The sequence below is a fragment of the Anabrus simplex genome, chromosome 4 (genome assembly GCF_040414725.1).
Source record: "Anabrus simplex isolate iqAnaSimp1 chromosome 4, ASM4041472v1, whole genome shotgun sequence".
Taxonomy (NCBI): Eukaryota; Metazoa; Arthropoda; class Insecta; order Orthoptera; family Tettigoniidae; genus Anabrus; species Anabrus simplex.
In genome coordinates, this window is record NC_090268.1 from 20,472,008 (window position 1) to 20,490,728 (window position 18,721).

At 37.5% G+C, this 18,721-nt stretch overlaps 1 protein-coding gene across 1 annotated transcript in view; it reads left to right on the forward strand.

Annotated features, from left to right (window-relative positions):
• Positions 1 to 17,704, forward strand: part of LOC136872352 (TBC1 domain family member 20) — a 158,576-nt gene extending 140,872 nt beyond the window's left edge. The window contains exon 8 of the mRNA XM_067146163.2: positions 15,872 to 17,704. Coding sequence (XP_067002264.2) covers positions 15,872 to 16,046 — 175 coding nt within the window. The 3' untranslated portion in view covers positions 16,047 to 17,704. The remainder of the gene's footprint in view (positions 1 to 15,871) is intronic.
• Positions 17,705 to 18,721: the final 1,017 nt, after the last annotated feature.

Here is an 18,721-nt window from a genome sequence, read left to right on the forward strand (position 1 = left end):
TAACTCTCCCACAGAAAGAGTTTTTAGTGTTGTTCGGAAAAATGGTATTACTGATAACCCACTTCAAAGGTTGGCACCTCTGCTATTGGTACATAATACACTGGTTCATCATAGCATTCGAGCTATTCAATCCCTACTCTGAGGCGCTGATTGGAATGAGCCGTGTGCACATTTAACTGAATAATGGCAGAGGAGTGTTCACGGCTGTCTGCAGCCTGGTCATTCCAGCACCGGAACTTTGGACTGTTAGATCAGGACTGTAGTACTGTTCGTAAAAAGTGAAAAAATGTGCGGTTTTTCATTTGATCGAATATTTTATATGATAACATTGCTTTTAATCGCTACAGTCCTACTGATGTTTTTGTAATGACCTTGCTTTTAATAGCTACATTCCTTTCTGTGAATCCCTTAGCAAAGCACAGTACATCAGCTAGTTTTCAAAATGTAATTGAAATTCATCCTGTTTTAATCACCACACATTTCACACAACTTGTTTTTATACAGCTAATACCAGAGAGCACACTCATTACAGCACATAAACAAATTTAGTCAGTAATAAGTATCAGGGAAAGATAAGCAAATTACGTGACAATCTGATCAGCGGGTTGCCTAGCCGACAGCATGTGAAGATTAAGATGCATGTTTTACAACAAATGAATATTTTAATTAGTTATGGAGTATTTCATTATGTAGGATTAATTTCTTGTAAATAAAGCACAAATCAAAGCCAATTTTCTGCTTAATATTGCCTTAGAGACATTATTGTCAACGTATTGGAAGAAATCCAGATGTTGTGTTCTGCATCAAGATCACTGAGAGACAAAATCATTACAAACCAGGGGCGGTTTCTCCATAAGGTTGCAGGTTTGCGCTACCCCCATTAATTTTGTATGTTTCTTTTTAGGTAAAGTTTTCAAATTTAGATTACTCAACTACCATATTGAACCCGAGTGACATAGGCCCATAGTCAGTCATTATTTAATTGATAAAGTAATATATGGTACATTTATTGAAATACAGAAGTGTAGTTGAAAACATTTCATATATGTAATATCGAAATAGGAGCGAAGGAAGGACGACAGGCTGGAGCCTGACGGATTAGCTCGACATTTAGCTACTTCACAGCAGGGGATCTCATTAGTTGGCGAACAAGGAAATACAAGTCTACAAATAAGTCTTGGTCAGAAAGAGAAAGGGGGTAGGTGATACAAAGGAAGCTCGCTACATGAGTAATGCACTGGGATATTTTTGGCAGGACGGAAATTCCGTGCCGTCATGGAAAACTACAGCGGCTGCGAGTACATTCGCTAGCCCAGGTTCGGGCAGGTGGAGATTTAAATCACGTGACCGCTTGCCGGCCAATCGTAAAAATTTGATGGAAGACTCAGGGATACCATCTTAAGGAATGATGGATGAGATATTCTCGTAACTTCAAAAGTAATTAGTAATAAATTATTGTGAGTACACGGATCGATGTAATGAATTTATTAGATGTCACGCATGGAAAAATAATCAATAATTATTGGCAAATCAAATAAATTGAAGGCTGGATTTCTTGGAAACCAGACAGCTTGAATCTCATTGGCTGGACGAAGACCACGTTGTAAGGGACGCTTCTAAAGGCGCGAAATGTGAGGAGCTAAATCCACCCGTATCTCCTAAATCTGTGATCACCAGGAGTTCATATTTAATCCAGCAGATATGCTAGCGGAGTGGATTAATTTGATGTAAATTTTAACGTTCAATTCGGAGTGCAAGTACCGATATTAAAAATCCACCCCCTCCCTCAGGGGTACGACGTCAATGAATCCGCGGGAGAAAGCTTCATCCATATATACGAGCACAAGGGATCCTCGCGACACACACTTGAAATGAATCTCTGGAGGTGAACCGTCGGTCGCAGCTAACTTCGAAGTTTACGGGCATACAGTAACTCAACATTTAATGGCGCGAGCATCCGCCAGTGTTTAGAAAATGTGATCGCGCTCAAGCAACATGAACTGGAAATAGTTAACGTAGGACAGTGTTTGTCAGTTATAAATATCAGTGAAGTAAATTAATTGCACTGTAGGAGAGTAATATAAATTGTACCACAATAAGTACGTAAATAACCTACTGTGTGACGAACAGTACTTTAAGGGAATAATAGCCTGTACTTTGCAATATCGAACCGCTATCATGAACACTTCAAGAGTGCCGTATGAAACGGGCGTATCGCGTCGGACGACATAAATCGCGACGGGCGTAAAAGTTGACACCTCGTCGTACGTGTCCAGATCCATTGTGCGGTAATTGGACGAAGATTAAAATAGTGTAAATATTAAATTTTTGGGTCTAGGATATTAATTTGTTGTATAAAATTTAAAGTATTCAGTGTTAACGTTGTCAGTGGTGAAGTTTTGGTGATAATTAAGGTATTAGTGTAAAATGGTAATGTGCCAGGAAATCTTTTGTGGAACTACGCCATCAAGAATGGAGGAGTAAAATGCAGAGAGGGGCCGAAAGGAGCCTCTCATCTGCAAAGCTGTAATGGAATACCGAGAAACTAAGATGAGTACATAATGTATATAATATTTGGGAAATGTTAGCGTGATTGGGAAAAATGGGAATAATTTGATTATACTTGGTTACCTTCTGTAGCAAGATGAGTCGCTTAACGACCCCATCCTAAATTTGTAGCACGGACAGTAGTAAATAATAACAATGTAAATAATCGGGTCTTTTATGTATTCAGTTTGTTGGAGATGTAAATTTGTATATATAGTGTAGTACGTTAAGTCATGCATGCATTCATATTTCTTTGTAGTCAATAATTTTCTTTCATTTGATTTTGGTTATGATAGTTAAATAAGACCCGATATGTGTTTTTCTGTTTTGTCATTTTAACGAGCTATGTAATGACACTGAAGGAAAATCCAGCTTCGCCATACCAGTTGTGTTTTGTTGTGATTAGTATGTTCATATTTTCAAAGTGAAGTTGTTCAAATTTGTGAGAAGCGATTATAATAATAATTTTCCAAATAAATCATATCTGGATTGATTAGTGCCAGAATAAATCGAATTTGTGAAAGGGGTTATGCGTTAAACATATTAAGAGTGGACTACCGTGTAACAGGCGAAATTAATTTTTTTTAAATTAATAATAATAATAAATAAAAATAAAACTACTTTTGTTTAGAAGAAATTTTTTTAAAATATAATTTGGAAATAATAATAATTCACGAGATATTGGAAATTTTTAGAGAGCCGTGCGTAATAATAAATTTAGTGATCAGGTGTTGTGTTTGTCGGAAATCATTTAATGACGGGATGTCGTTTTTAATTCGGAATTAACGTGTGTGGTAATTTAACTTGATAAATTAATAATATTGAAATGTAGATCGATGCTAATAATCCGTACATGTTAATGAACGTGTGGTTTAAATTACGGTCCAATATTTTTTACGTATGAATGTCGTGTCTTAAATTTGCAATTCATTAGCCGGAACACGTAGGACTAATATTACGAAACCATGATTGTCAAATTTTGGTAAATATTGATACCGTGTTTTGGTGGTAGTTATGCATGAAAGAAGGTGCTGGGTGGTGAATAGGTCTCAAGCTACTAAAGTGAAATTAATTTTAAAATTTAACAAGGTTATATTTTCTTTGCAAAATTAGGTAACAACAAATAGAACAGGTACTTAGTAGCCGAAACACGATTGAAAAAAAATACATTTACATAGGTACCCCATTTGGGGCTTCAAAAGTCAGAAACATAATTCTTGGGCAATCAGCTCAGTTTTACCCCAAACACAATTTTAACAGAGGGGCAGAAAACCCCATCCATACCTAGGAGCCCTTGCTCCACATTACACTGAAAAGCCTCCTCGAGGCATACAACATACAATTTTCAAAAGAGCCACTCGCTCTTTAATTTAAGCCTCTCCCAGGCCACACCAAACTCCACCTTTAAGCTGTCCTCAAAGGACATATACACAGGGGTAAAATACCCAACCTACTGAGGTCTATTAAATGACAAGAAGGTTAATACATGACCTCTAAAATACCATTTGAGGGGAGGCGAACTTGCACTCCCAATACACTTTGTTTAAGACCTACTTGGCCTTAGGCCGTTAGCGCAAGGGCTAATCCCATACTACAGAGGTGACTTAAGAAAATAACAATTTACATTACATAACGGAAGAATTGGTTGAGAAAATAAGTTCACCTCAAGACAATGTGAGTGGGAGCTCGAGAGGGTTAGCACTCTCTATCCCAGTATGTAGCTTTACAAGAGAATGGATGAAAAGAGAAGTTACATTTTAGGAAAAGGTTACATAGTGGAACGCTTAGAACCCGCCCCGAAAGTTAAACTGCTGAGCTAGCAAAGAAAGAATTTATTAATCGGCCATTACCTTGTTGCTGACCGCTGCCGAGGAAAGAGGCGCTTCCCGCCTCCTGCTATGTACTTAATACACTGAAAGATGGAACAGAAGTGGCCGAGAGACCCAAAAATCAGCAGTTTAAATACTCTCGCGGAAGTTTCTAGGCGTTAGGGGAATGAAAACACCCTCCCACAAACACTTTATTGGGTAGGACACAGCAACATATTCAAGTTGGGGGAAGATACATCTGATTGGATAGAAATTAATTTAAGAAATTCGGGATTGGTTAGGTTCAACACAAGGGGAAAGAAGGGGTGAATATTGCCAACTTAAACAATGACAGAAAGAAATTTAACAAAGAACAAACTCTTGAAATTAAATTTTCTCCAAAAAAAAATAGTTCTTTGACTCCGCACTAGATTGCACTATTGTAGATCTTCAGTAGTGTCCTCTAGAAGAGAAAGTTCACACTTCTTACTTCAAGTGAAACAAAACCACATCAAAAATGACACAGTTCAAAAACTCAAAATTTTCCACGTGGTGACATCTTCTGAGAAAGTAGAAAATTAATACCGTCAATAAAGTTCAGACTTCCTCCAGCAGAGGAGTTTCAATTGGCGCACATTTTAAATTAACGGCGTGGAGGTGTACCGCCTGGTACAAATATAATTTCAAGATGTTACGATTATTTGTGGAGAATGAACTAAGGCGTAGATCAAAATGAGATAGAAATGTTAAAGAATCTGCAGTCAGATAATAAAAGGTCGTACGATGTCAAAAGTGGAATGAATAAGTCAGTTGATAATTCTGTGAGAAATAAATGAATCAAGGAATATTGAGATAGAAAAGGAAATAAATTCCGTACGAGAGACACTTAGGATATTGAAATGAGTGTAAAATGTACGGGCAGTGTCACAGAGAAATACTGAGTTACGTAGCGGGTAGAATTCGAACCCGTGACAGCATGTACGAAATAAATAGACTGCACAGCTATTCGTCGAGATACTACGGATCTAAGGATAATGAGAGTTCAGATTCCACATAAATGATCGGGTATTGTAATCATTGTAATGACGAGTAATGACAATCATGATGTCGTGATGATGATAATAATAATAATAATAAATATTGCGGATTGGACCGCTTTAATTAATTGAGCGTTGATAAAGATGTTAAACAGGAATCTAAATGATAATATGCAACCGATGATAATAATAATAATAATAATAATAATAATAATGTAAGGACGATGTTAAATCATCGCGGTCAGATTAATAATAATTGTCATAATAATAACAGTAATGATGACGTTGGTTGATCAGTGAAATATTTATAATTGCGACCGATATCTTAATATATTTTGGCGGAAGTGACCGGTTCATTAATAATAATAACCTCTTGAGTGACGTGAATAATAATAATAAAATCTGGAGTCACCTATTTAATAATAATAATAATAATAATAATAATAATAATAATAATAATAATAACCACAAGAGGGATATAATAATCATAACATTAATAACCATCTGTGTTTGCGTCCCGCATAATAATGACGATATTAATCAAACGTGACAGTGCCAGGAACCGTTGAGTATAATAATAATAATAATAATAATAATAATAATAATAATAATAATAATAATAATAATAATTTCGAGGATGATAATTTCATGGATAAATGAATATTTCTGACGATAGTTAATTAATTAATTGGTGACAACATCCCTCGATTCGTATGTTTGAATAATAAGAATGATAAATATTAGTCATTTGTGACCTCGTTATCGTACGGTTTCCGCACGGTATTTCCAACCGCTTCTCGTTATCTCATCTGTGGCAGTAGTCTACTGAGGCTACTTTGTAACATTTCAGATCATGTGTAAATAAAATGTAAATGCTAATTCAGTGGTATGGCATCAGCTGGACATCGTAAGATAGGAACTGTCCGTGTAATCCATTTTTCGTAATTCACGAGAAACATTACCCAGTCCGAGTACCGGTCTCGGAAAAATGTATATAGCCGGAGTACATCATCTTAGTTAAATCGGGAAGCCGACCGTAACATGGGTTATGCTCGGGCTCCCGATAGAAGGAAGCTATATCCTTGAACAACGGTTCGATTCAAATGGAATCGATCCGTAAATTATACCTCAAAATGTCATTTTATTTCAGAAGCAACCCAGCACGATATTGATACCACTTGCGGTATAGCAAGTGATTTGTTTATGTAACATGTGTGGGAATTTAAATATCGTTGCCAAATGTATCAAAGTTTCGTACATCGGATGGCGTAATAAACTGCTCTTTCTGGCAATTATTTCAGAGGAAACCATTCTCATAATCTTTTTATTGTAGTTAGATGATGCCCTTTTTAAAGAACAGTCACTTCCTAGTCCTATCATGGAGTCCTTAAATTCAAGTTTACAATCGAGCCTTCCCCATTTTTAATTTTAATTGCTCCGTTCATTTTCATTCAACAAGACAAACCTTTCAAGAGCTTGAAAGAGCAAGTACTGGCTACAGGAGACTCAACAAGCCAATACTTTAAGTTGTTCACTGCAGGAGCCAAAAAGTTTGCAGCGGAATGTCAACCCTAGGTAGGATGAAACCAACGCTGCTAGAGGGGTGCTTCTTGGCTGCTAGAGGGGTGTGCAGGGAGAGGAAAAGATAAGCGTGGCTTCTTATAGATTGCTTAAATGGAGGTTTATCAACCTGGCCATTCCTACATCACCAACTACCAGCACAGTCGCTAGAGATCGTTGCTGCTCATTGTGAGAGTCTGTTATAGAACAGGGATGTCATCTAGTGACATTGGATGGAAGTTCATCCGTTGGATCACGGCCGACTTGATGCGTTGCTCTAGCTAGTATAAGGAGTGCAGCGAGGGATCCAGTCTGCTGTGGCTGGATATAAAACTAATGGATTTAAATTTGAAAAGAAAAACCACCGTTTCTTTCGGTATGTTATGTCCGCACAAGCTAAGTAGCTTATTGATTTCACTGTGTAAACATTTGTGTCATTGTGTGTGTTTTTATTATTGTGCGTTTTTATTAGTTAACGGTATTTTGCCAGATCATGAATTTGGTGTGATCTTTAATGTCTAGGCCGTTTCCGCAATGGACTGCCGAAGAAAAATCAGAGGTGAAACGAATGGGTAGACCCACGCCAAACATTCACATAATGCAAACGATCAAGACAAAAAATAGAACGTTCAATAGGAACTTCAATCCTGAGATTTACAAGAAACGTGACTGGTTATGTGGGGTGTGAGGTCAGTAATACTTTAGACTGTTTTTCGTGCATACTTTTTGGAGGAGAAGATTTATGGGTAAAGCAAGGTATGAGAGAGATACAACATTTTCACGTTCATGTTAAAAACATGAATCTTTATCTCATATGAAGAACTTAATAAGTTTAACCATGTTTGGGAATGTTAATATCGCTGCACAGATGGACACTGCTTATAGAAAGAACATCGAGCTACATAATGACAGGTTACGCAGAACAGGTACGTCCTGAATATTATAATAAATTGTGTAAGATTTTGTGGATCATTTGAGTTAGCGTTGAGGGGCCATGATGAATCAGGCACATCACAGAATCCTGGTGTTTTTCGTGGCTTGATTTATTTCAGTGCTGAGCTTGATAGTGTGTTGAGAGGCCACTTAGAAAAGGCAACGGTTTTTAAGGGCACCTCTAAAACTATTCAGAATGAAATTCTTCAATGTATATTTGAGGTGTGCCAAGAGGAAATAACCAAAGAAAAAGATGCAGATTTCATGGCCATCATAGCTGATGAAACTAGTGACGTTGCGTCAAATTTTCAGATGGTTATTATCTATGGGTATCTAGTAAACAATAAACCTGTAGAAAGATTTTGGGGTTTCATTCAACCTACTAGTCATGATTCAGAATCACTGTCTGCGGCCATAATGTCTGAACTTGATTCTCATCTCCAAGGATGCCCAAATAAACTTATAGCACAGACTTATGATGGTATATCTGTCATGGGAGGCACAAAACGTGGTGTCCAGGCCATTGTCAAAGAAAAGTACATTGCCATGCTCATCAACTTAATAAACAGAAATGTGCAGATATTTTTTTGCAAACCTTCAAGGACTAAGCACCTTTTTCTCAAATTCTCCTCAAAGAACTGCCATTCTTGATGAAGTTGTGCAGAAACGCTTGCCACGTTCAGTTCCGACGTGGTGGAATTTTCATTCCAGGATTGTTAATACTGTTTTTGAACCAGGGAAGACCTGATTGAATGCATGAAATTTATTCAAAGGAGATGTCAGATTAGTAACAACACCATGCTTGTTCAAGCTTCTGGATATATAGGGACTTTGAAAGATGACAATTTTATATACTGGCTCTCTTTCTTTCACAAGATAATGCCTCAAATAAATATTTTGTACAATCACCTGCGGAAGCGTGATTGTAGTCCACCTCTTGTTCTGGTTCAGCTAAAGACATTTGATAGAGAAATGCAAAAAGTTAGAAACAGCCCAGATGGGAAGCCACAAAAGCAATCAAAAAAGAGGCGAAGAACTGAAGAGCAGTGTGTGAAAAGAGAGGCATTTGAAGTGTGTGATGTTATTCTGAGGGAAGTCAATGACAGGTTTGGCTTCAGGAGACACCTTGTAGCTGCAACTTTGTTTTATTCTGAAAAATTTTCTAAATATGACAGTAAGTTTCCAGAAGAGTCTCTGAAAGCTGCAGTAAAATCCTGTCCATTCATTAATGAGAGCAAACTTTGCACGAAACTGTCTGTAATCTACACTAGATAAGAGTTCTGAAATATGTCTAGTGCTATGTGTCTAATGGACTTCATTACAGATAATAATTTGTTTGCTACATTTAGTGAAAGTGTTAAATTGTTGACCGTTCCGATGTCTACTACAGAAGCAGAACAATGTTTCTCCACTTTAAATAGAGCAGAAACATTTCGAGGAACACTGTATCGCAAGACAGGTTGTCAGCTCTGGCAATGCTTTCAATAGAGCGAGAATTTGTAATGACAATCAGTGACTTTAATGCAAAAGTTATTGATAAGTTTGCCAGTTGTAAGGAGAGGAGGGCAAATTTCCTGTATAAGTAGGTGAGTTGTGACTTTTTATTTATTTATTTACTAGCTGATGTACCCGTGCTTCGCTACAGGATTCTCAGAAAGACTGACTTTGTGGTTTTCCTAACTGAAGTCAACATAGGTCATTACAAAAATGTCAGTGGGAATGTAGCGATTAAAAGCAATGTTATCATATAAAACAATTAAATGAAAAACCACACATTTTCTGACTTTTAATGAACAGTACCACAGTGCCGATCTAACAGTCCAAAGTTCCAGAGCTGGAATGACCAGGACGCAGACATCCGTGAACACTCCTCTGCCCTTATTCCGTTAAATATGCACACTGCTCATTTCAGTAAGTGCCTCAGAGTAGGGACTGAATAGCTTGAATGCTATGATGAACCAGTGTGTTACATACCAGTAGTATCAGAAAATTTATGAACCGGAGGAATTGCATGCTAAAGAAGAAACTCCCCAGCTACTTCCCGCCAATATTCAGGCAGGTTGTTGAATTAAATTCTAGGCCTTCCCCTTTCTCAGCGTGAATACAATTATTTATAGCCTAGATCATAGTGACTTATTTCTCAACTTTGCATACAGATTTTCATCAAGATAGGACCATTAATAACATAAATATTTCAGAATTAACTTTTAGGCCTTCCCCTAAACTACCATTTCACTCAACGTGAATAAAATTATTCATGGCCTAGATTGTAGCGACTTGTTCCCCGACTTTGCATACCAATTTTCATTAAATTATCTTCAGCCGTTTTCTGGTGATGCGTGTACACACACACATACAGACAGACAGAAATTACGGAAAATTAAAAAATGCATTTCCTTTTAACTATGGACACGATTGATACAGAAATACCATCCTTTTTAAATTCTGAGCAATGTACAGACAAAACTCTTATTTTATATTTATTTATTTATTTATTTATTTATTTGTAGACGTTTAATTTTGAAACCAGACACATTACAAAAGGATTTTTTTCAATACCGGACTTAGGCTTCCGTACCTGAAAGTTTCATTTCAATATGTTAAAAGAGATTATAAATGAAAAAAAGTTAATGGGTTTTAGTAATATTCCTGAAAATAGAAATGTAAAATGTTTGTTTTATATTTAATAATAAAAATGTATTGTTGATGTATCTGGATTTGAAAATTAGCCTGTAATCATGTTATATCATTGGTAAATATTGTGCACCACTGAATTTTTAAGCCACCAGCCACCACTGTTACAAACTACTTTAGAAAATCTGGAGTAGTTTGTGCAGAAGATGACATCACAGAAAGTGTTTTGGATGAAGCAGAAGAAAACTCCAGGTGTCTGTGTAAAAAGTTGGATGTGCCAAGAAGTGTGAATGTGATGATGATGATGCTTGTTGTTTAAAGGGGCCAAACATTGAAGGTCATCGGTCCAAGAGTGAATCTTGCCAACTACATCATCGTGGAGTCTGACGTGTTAGGGCAAAAATATATCACTGAAGATGAAATTGTAGCACATCATGAGCGATGGAAATCAATGTGATGATGAGGTGGAAGGGGAAGATATGATTCAAGGTGTTTGACAGAGTTTGACATGCTCAATTAAATTGATATAATAAATAAGGTAGTTCAACCTATTCAATACAAGTAAATACGAAATGTAGAGTTACATTCCTATTTAATTAAAAGCGGAAGCTTTACCGGTTTCGACCCCAATCCGGGTCATCATCAGCCGAAACGCAAAAACAATGCATAGGTAAGAAAGAAATTAAAGATCAAGTCCACATAAAAACAGTTGAATAGGCAATACAAAATAACGGGGATAGGCCCTGTAAAATTCAGAAGAAGTAGAAGGTAAGTCACTTAAAAGAAGCAAGGCGCAATGTTCTGATCAGCAGCATAGCACACGCAAAGTTCGGCGTTGTCTCATAATGTTCACGAGAAGCGGAGAACAGTTAAATGAGCTAGCTTGCATACACTGTCAGGCGCGAAGTCACAACACAATCCAACAAATACGAAGATCCAAAATCGTGCAGTAGCCAAAGATGAGCAGCTCAATTGAAGTAAATTGCCAGCTCCCGAAGATCAGCGCGACATATTCAACGTCAGGCACTGTGTTTTCAAATGCCGACGGAACTTGATGAATAGCTTAATGATCCAGTATTTGCTTCGGTTGCGAAAATGTAAATATATATATATATAATTATATACAATTCAATATAATTGAAATATGTAACCAGGATCTTGTAGATTTGTTTTTTAGAACAGTTGGCATAAAAACAATTGTGAAGAGAAAAATGGTAAAAAGCGCAATACCGGAAACAAATGAAAAACATATATGCACAGTACGCTATTTCTTGAAGATAAAAATTTAGGTCGTAATTGAAGTAGTCAAAGACAGCGCAAAGCATGAGTTTAAATTTGAATGTGAAGACCCAAAATGCAGGTGGCAATATAGTATACAGTTCAATTCGGAAAGTAGGTTTTTGTTTTTTGAGGAGAGGTGAAGAGAAAAGATAGGATAAGTTGATAAAGGAAGAGGATTAGTAGATAACAAACATTGCACGTAGTCTTCAAGATTTCCTTCTGTCACAAAGTGATGTGCCAGAATCTGTCTTAAATTCATGTGCAGTGTTTGGTGACCATCTTGAATGTTCTTTCATGCCTGGGAGTGTTCAGAAGAAAATCAGACTTCTTTAAAACATAAAGTCCAGAACATAGTGTACCGGAACATTGTAAAATTAGATATGCTGAAAATTGTCAGAAAACCTCTTGCAGTTATTGCATATCATTACTTTGTGTACATATATTCTAATTTCCTTTCGTCTAATAAATATTAAGCATTTTTATTTGTAAGTTCATGCTGAAATAATGTAGATCCTGCAACAGATACAGCATCAAATTGTCAGGCTGAGTGGCTCAGACAGTTGAGGTGCTGATCTTCTGACCCCAACTTGGCAGGTTCGATCCTGGCTCAGTCCGGTGGTATTTGAAGGTGCTCAAATAAGTCAGCCTCATGTTGGTACATTTACTGGCACATAAAAGAACTCCTGCGGGACTAAATTCCGGCACCTCGGTGCCTCCGAAAACCGTAAAAGAGTAGTTAGTGGGACGTAAAGCAATTAACATTATTATTAACATCAAATTAGTTTTTGAGAATTGAGTTATTTCAGTATAAGAAAATTTCACTGTAATACAATAATTTTTGAGGTTCCCAAAATTTTATACTAGTATTTTAGTGTATAATAAAATTATAATTATAAACATTGATGAAGTACATCTCGGTAAAAGTGACAGTTTAGCTTAGAACATTCTGAAGATAATTTTGGTACTAGTAACATTTTAAAAAGAAACATTCCTCCATGTGAGATCAGTCGTGGTACACTTCTCTGTTTTAGTCTAATTTTAGTTTCAAACTCCTGTGACACAGTGATGATATCGTTTTTCTAACCTACCTAATCTGAAGATGTATCTCTTAGTCGGCAAAAGTTTTTTGTGGAAATCAGTTCCTTGTTCGCACCATAAAATCACCCATAATCTCACTACTAACTTTATATCACTGGATGTTGGATTAACTCGCAGAAAAAGCTTTTAGAGTACATCATGTTCATCCCTACCTTTATGGTTTAAATAAGAAATGAAATGGCGTATGGCTTTTAGTGCGAGGAGTGTCCAAGGGCATGTTCGGCTTGCCAGGTGCAGGTCTTTTGATTTGACGTCTGTAGGTGACCTGTGTGTCGTGATGATGAAGATGACACACACACCCAGCCCCCATGCCAGCAAAATTAACCAATGATGGTTAAAATTCCTGACCCTGCCGGGAATTGAACCCGGGACCACTGTGACGGAAGGCCAGCATGCTAACCATTTAGCCACGGAACCAGTCTTTAAATAAGAAAAAAAAAATTTTAAAAAAATTAAGCTGCCTCTGTGGATCCGTGGTAGAGTGTCGGCCTCCGGATCCCAAGATAGCGGGTTCAAACCCGGCAGAGGTAGTCGGATTTTTGAAGGGCGGAAAAAAGTCCATTCGACACTCCATGTCGTACGATGTCGGCATGTAAAAGATCTCTGGTGATACATTTGGTATTTACCCGACAAAATTAACTAAATCTCAGCCATAGACGCCCAAGAGAGATCCGGTTTGCTCTGTCTGCCATCTAGCGGACCTAGAGTAAAACGGAATGTCGAAATTGACGAGCAGACAGCCAGATGGCGTCAAATCGAAATGTCTGCACACGGTAGCTGAGGCCATACGATTATTATTATTTTATAAGAAAAATTGATCTATTCTACATTCTGTTCACACTGCACATCAGTGCAAAACAACGAACTGTCTATGTCCAAACGAAGAAAATCAAAATGTATAATACTGCCATATAAAATGTTGATAAGTAATTCACAAGCATTGAAACAATGAGTGCCTGACGTGGGAAAAGGAGTTCTCGACATTACTTTGGATATGATTAATGTTATAACCAGGGGGTCAATTCTTGCTCTAAATGATTTAAACACCTAATGCACTTCTTACATTCTCACTGTGTTAACAAAAATAATAATTATCAGGGCAAATCAGTAAGTATCTGCAGTCAATTTTTGTAATTTATTACATATAGAGTACACACTTTTTATTGATATCATTTTCCAACATAGTCACCCTGCTTTTCATTGCACATGGTCCACCGTTCCATAAGCTTTCTGATATCCTCTGCAAAAAATTATTTTGGTTGCACAGCAAGCCACGTATGCACCGCTTTCTTGACCTGTTGATCGGAACTGATTCGAAGGCCTCTTAGAGCATTTTTAAGATGGTAATCCGTCGGGGCGAGACCGCGACTGTACACAGGATGCTCCAACACCTTGAAACGCAGCATCTGAAGAGTTTGAGCGGTGTGGGCGACAGTATGTTGCCGCGTGTTGTCATGCAACAAAAGAACTCCTTCCGACATTCTATCTCTGCGTTTGTTGCGAATTGCATATTTCAGCTTGTTTACCAGCATATCACTGTAACGTTCACTGTGTACTGTTTCCCCCCTTTTCCTGGTAATGTTCCAGGATTGGTCCTTGAGAGTCCCAAACACTGTGAGCATCACTTTTCCTGCAGAAGGTTGACTCTTGAATTTCTTTTTGACCGAGGATCCACTGTGCTTCCATTCCATGGTCTGACATTTGCTCTCTGGTTTGAAGTGGTGAACCCTTGTTTCATCTCCAGTGATGATCCGTTTCAGAAACGCTTCACCTTCGTTAGCATGATGGTCCAGTAAGTGCTGGCAGATTCTCACACAGTCACAAGAAAGGCTTCTCAAGGAATGAGGTTTGAATTTATACGTTATAAGAGCAGCGGGAGTGGTACGTTCATTCGTCACCAGATGACTCACCGGAGGCGATACAGTGCTAGCGTTCGAAGCGGAAACTGACAGAACCATCAGAATCAGTCTGAGAGGGAGTCCCATATCAACAGGAGTACACACATATGAAAGTATGATATAAGACTGGAGTGAAACATCTGGCAATGAGGAACGTACGAATTTGGAAAACACCAAAACTAAGTAACAATTGTGAAGGGACAGGGGAGGGGAACTACCTACGTAAATCCTTCATGGCTGGCAATCACGTATTACTTAATTGATAGTGAGTGTCCCTGTTGAAATTATTAGGATTTCTACGTATTTCCACAGCTTCCTGTATAATTCTGGACCGGTAGTGTATAGTGTGGGTAAGAGCTTAAGCATCTTGGAACATAACATCATGACCTGACCCTTATTTTCTTGACACGGCATAAGCCCAGAAGCCTATGTCATTTCTATAAGTTTGTGCCGTGAAAGTATCAATGGCAACTTATTGACTTGCATACATATATTAATTAATGACTAGTATATAATCATTTTTTAAAAATATTTTCTCATTGGTAATATGAATTAAAACAGGAAAAACCACATATCGTTAGACTGTGGTGGTGGTGGTGGTGGTGGTGGTGGTGGTGGTGGTGGTGGTGGTGGTGGTGGTACAGTTCTACTGCAAACAAAGAAATTACCTGAATGTTACATGAAAGTCAGGACATATTTATAAAAACCAAATGATGAAAATAATTTTCAGGGAAGTTGCATAGAAACTAATAGAAAACCACCTTGTTTGGTCCTCATTTGCTTTTCTGAATGCTGAATTTATACAGATTTCTTTTTTTTTTTTTTTTTTTTTTTTTTTTTTTTTTTTTTTTTTTTTTTTTTTTTTTTTTTTTTATGATGGTATCATACTTCAAAGTAAGGACATTCTGAAGGAATGATCAAGAAAGTGTTGAAGAGTCTCAGAGCCTTGACAGTTGTGTGAACTTAATGAAAATTTGAAAAATCAATACTCTCAAATTAATGAAAATGTCATTGTGAATAATCATAAATGCAAATTTGGCCCGTTCCTATTAATTATAATGTTTTACTTGTTTAGGCTTCAGATGCGTCGAGCTGGTCCACCTCGCCGAACGACTAGTCCTTATTGGTGGCGATTTGTGCCTCGTATTCGCTACCGAGTGTTGCTCGTCACTGCCACTCTGGTGGGCATCTACGCCTACTTCCGCATGGCAGAAGCAGTCACCATTGATGGGACCTTGCCTGTCAGATAGTATCTGGCTCCTGTTGAAATTAAGCAATATCATAAATGGCCTTGATATGCAGATGTGTTGCAGTATTCAGTAGAAACTGTTGCCTGTATAGAAGTGACTCAAAAATATTTTGGATTAGAAGGAGCAGAAACTCTTACTAGTCATTATTGACATAAAAATGTTTATTTTCATCTATGAGCAATTGTTCTGATTTGTAATTTTTGTGCATGTAAATTGGTCATTTTGTAAATAGTATGTTTCTTTGTGTGAAGTTCAGTTTTTCATCACGGGCATTACAGTGAAGTGTCAGAATAATGAAATTGTACAGGTCATCAAAATTTATGATGTTGCAGTGTCATTGTTGTGAAATTTTAAGGAAATACCAAAGGCATAAATGCTTTTGTTTTCCTTTGAATTTCAATCAGTTTTATATGTAAAATATTGGTTAGAGTATGAACTTTTTTTTAAATTTTCTTCCTTTTTTTCTAATTCAAAATTTACTCAAGAATATATTGTATCATTTTCTTCTATTAGAAGAAAATCTTTGTCTACATAATTAATATCAGAGGGTATTATTATTATTATTATTATTATTATTATTATTATTATTATTATTATTATTCCTAGCTATATATCTAACAAAAATAGTGGCCAGAATTGGCTAATCTTTTTCCATTTAAGTTTTTCTTTAATATGTTCTTCAATGAGGCTGTTTCATCATTAACATGTCATAAACAAAACCAAACCCCATCGTGCAACAACCCCGAATAGCCATGGCCTACCAAGCGACTGCCTCTCAGACCAAAGGCCTGCAGATTACGAGGTGTCGTGTGGTCAGCTTGACGAATCCTTTCAGCCGTTATTCTTGGCTTTCTAGACCAGGGCCACTATCACACCGTTAGATAGCTCCTCAATCGTACTCACATAGGCCGAGTGGACCTCAAACCAGTCCTCAGATCCAGGTGAAAATCCCTGACTTGGCTGGGAATTGAACCCAGAGGCTCTGGCTAAGAGGCAGGCACACTATCCCTACACTGTGGTGATGTCTATTAACATCCCATGGTACTCTGTAATTGTCTAGAACCTAGTTACTTTGTTTTACAGCACCAATATTATATAGAATTGATAAGAAATGCAGTTATTATTCATTCCTCTGTTACAATTGTCCTTGCCATACCAGTAGGCCTACATAATATTTTGCATAATCTTATAGGGGTTAATTCTAGTTGTGTGGTCTTGAATCAACAGTTGTGGCAAATAGTGCATATTTTCCATATATATTTTTATTTTATATTTATCCTGGTCTTTGAACCTTTGAAAGGACCTCATAGGTATGAAAAATTTGTAATTGCCTGTCAATAAAGTATTGTGTTTTTGCTATTCAATAAAATGTTTAAACATTTACTGTGTAACATGTAGCTGCTGAGCCTTTCAGGCAGGCCAGAAAAATTAATGGGTGATCAGTTGCCTGTCTCCGCTAAGCCAGCTTGACCAACGCTGAGCTCCACATTGCTTCAATCATTGGACAAAGAACAGCCAATCAGCTACCGCTCCCCACCATGGCACTGAGAGCTTCGTAGCCATCAAAGTCTTTTGGAATCCTTGTAGATTCCAAACTCAGTCTTCGGTGAAACTTCGAGACCATCATATGCTCCTAGAACACGCCCTTACAAGCCTAGAAAATATGGACATTGTTCATTTGCTGTGTAACCTTGCCGGCTAGCGACACCGCTGCTGCTGCTGCTGCTACTACTACTACTACTACTACTAAAATGTTTTCATTCCTCCACTGAATGGGGAGACAGGCCTCTTAGACGGTGATGCCGTCTCTCAGGCCAGGAGATTTGTACGGTGAAGGAGATGCTCAGAGAAGGTTGGCGGCCGTGGCCTGTAATAGGAACTGTCCCAGATTCGCCTTAGTTCAGGAGATAGGAAAACCATTCTCAGGACAGCCGACGGTTGGGGTCAGCCATTAGGTCCAGCCCTGTCCCGTCTCCTGAATGCAGAGGTGTACAGACACAGTAAAGCAGTGCCCACGCCTCCTCTGCTCAGTTGGGCGGTCAGAATGCAGAGCTGTTGGACCACGGAGCAGCTGTAGCCACTGTAGGGCCAGGACCCACTCTGCATCGACCGATGGACACCACTACAAGCTGTACATGTGATAAGCACAATGCAGTGCCGACGTACTGGGGGAGAATTGCACCTCCACTTGCTATATGTGCCCTCGCGGGCTAGCATGACCGAAAGTATGGCCTCCGATTGAGATAGCTAAATAAAATTCAGGAAACTCAATCGTCAAAATTTACCAGTGTTTCGCCCCAGAGATTACCTTGTAATTAACTCCTATATCTATGCTTGTGTAAGTTTTATGTTGATAATGTTCCAATGTGGAACATGTTTTGAACACACTGTTGAGCTAAAAAGAACTTGCACGATTTTGAGAAAGTCTGAAAAAGCTTCGACATTCCCACGACTTACAGTACGAACTGATGACTGTAATTTTAGAAGAAAGGTTTGCTTAAATTTTACACACACAACAGGACTTGTGGAGCACTGAAAATAATAATAATAATAATAATAATAATAATAATAATAATAATAATAATAATAATAATAATTTTGATTTTAAAATGATTGATTTTAATTATTTTATGAATTATGTATTAATTATATTGCACATAATTATTTCATGTGTT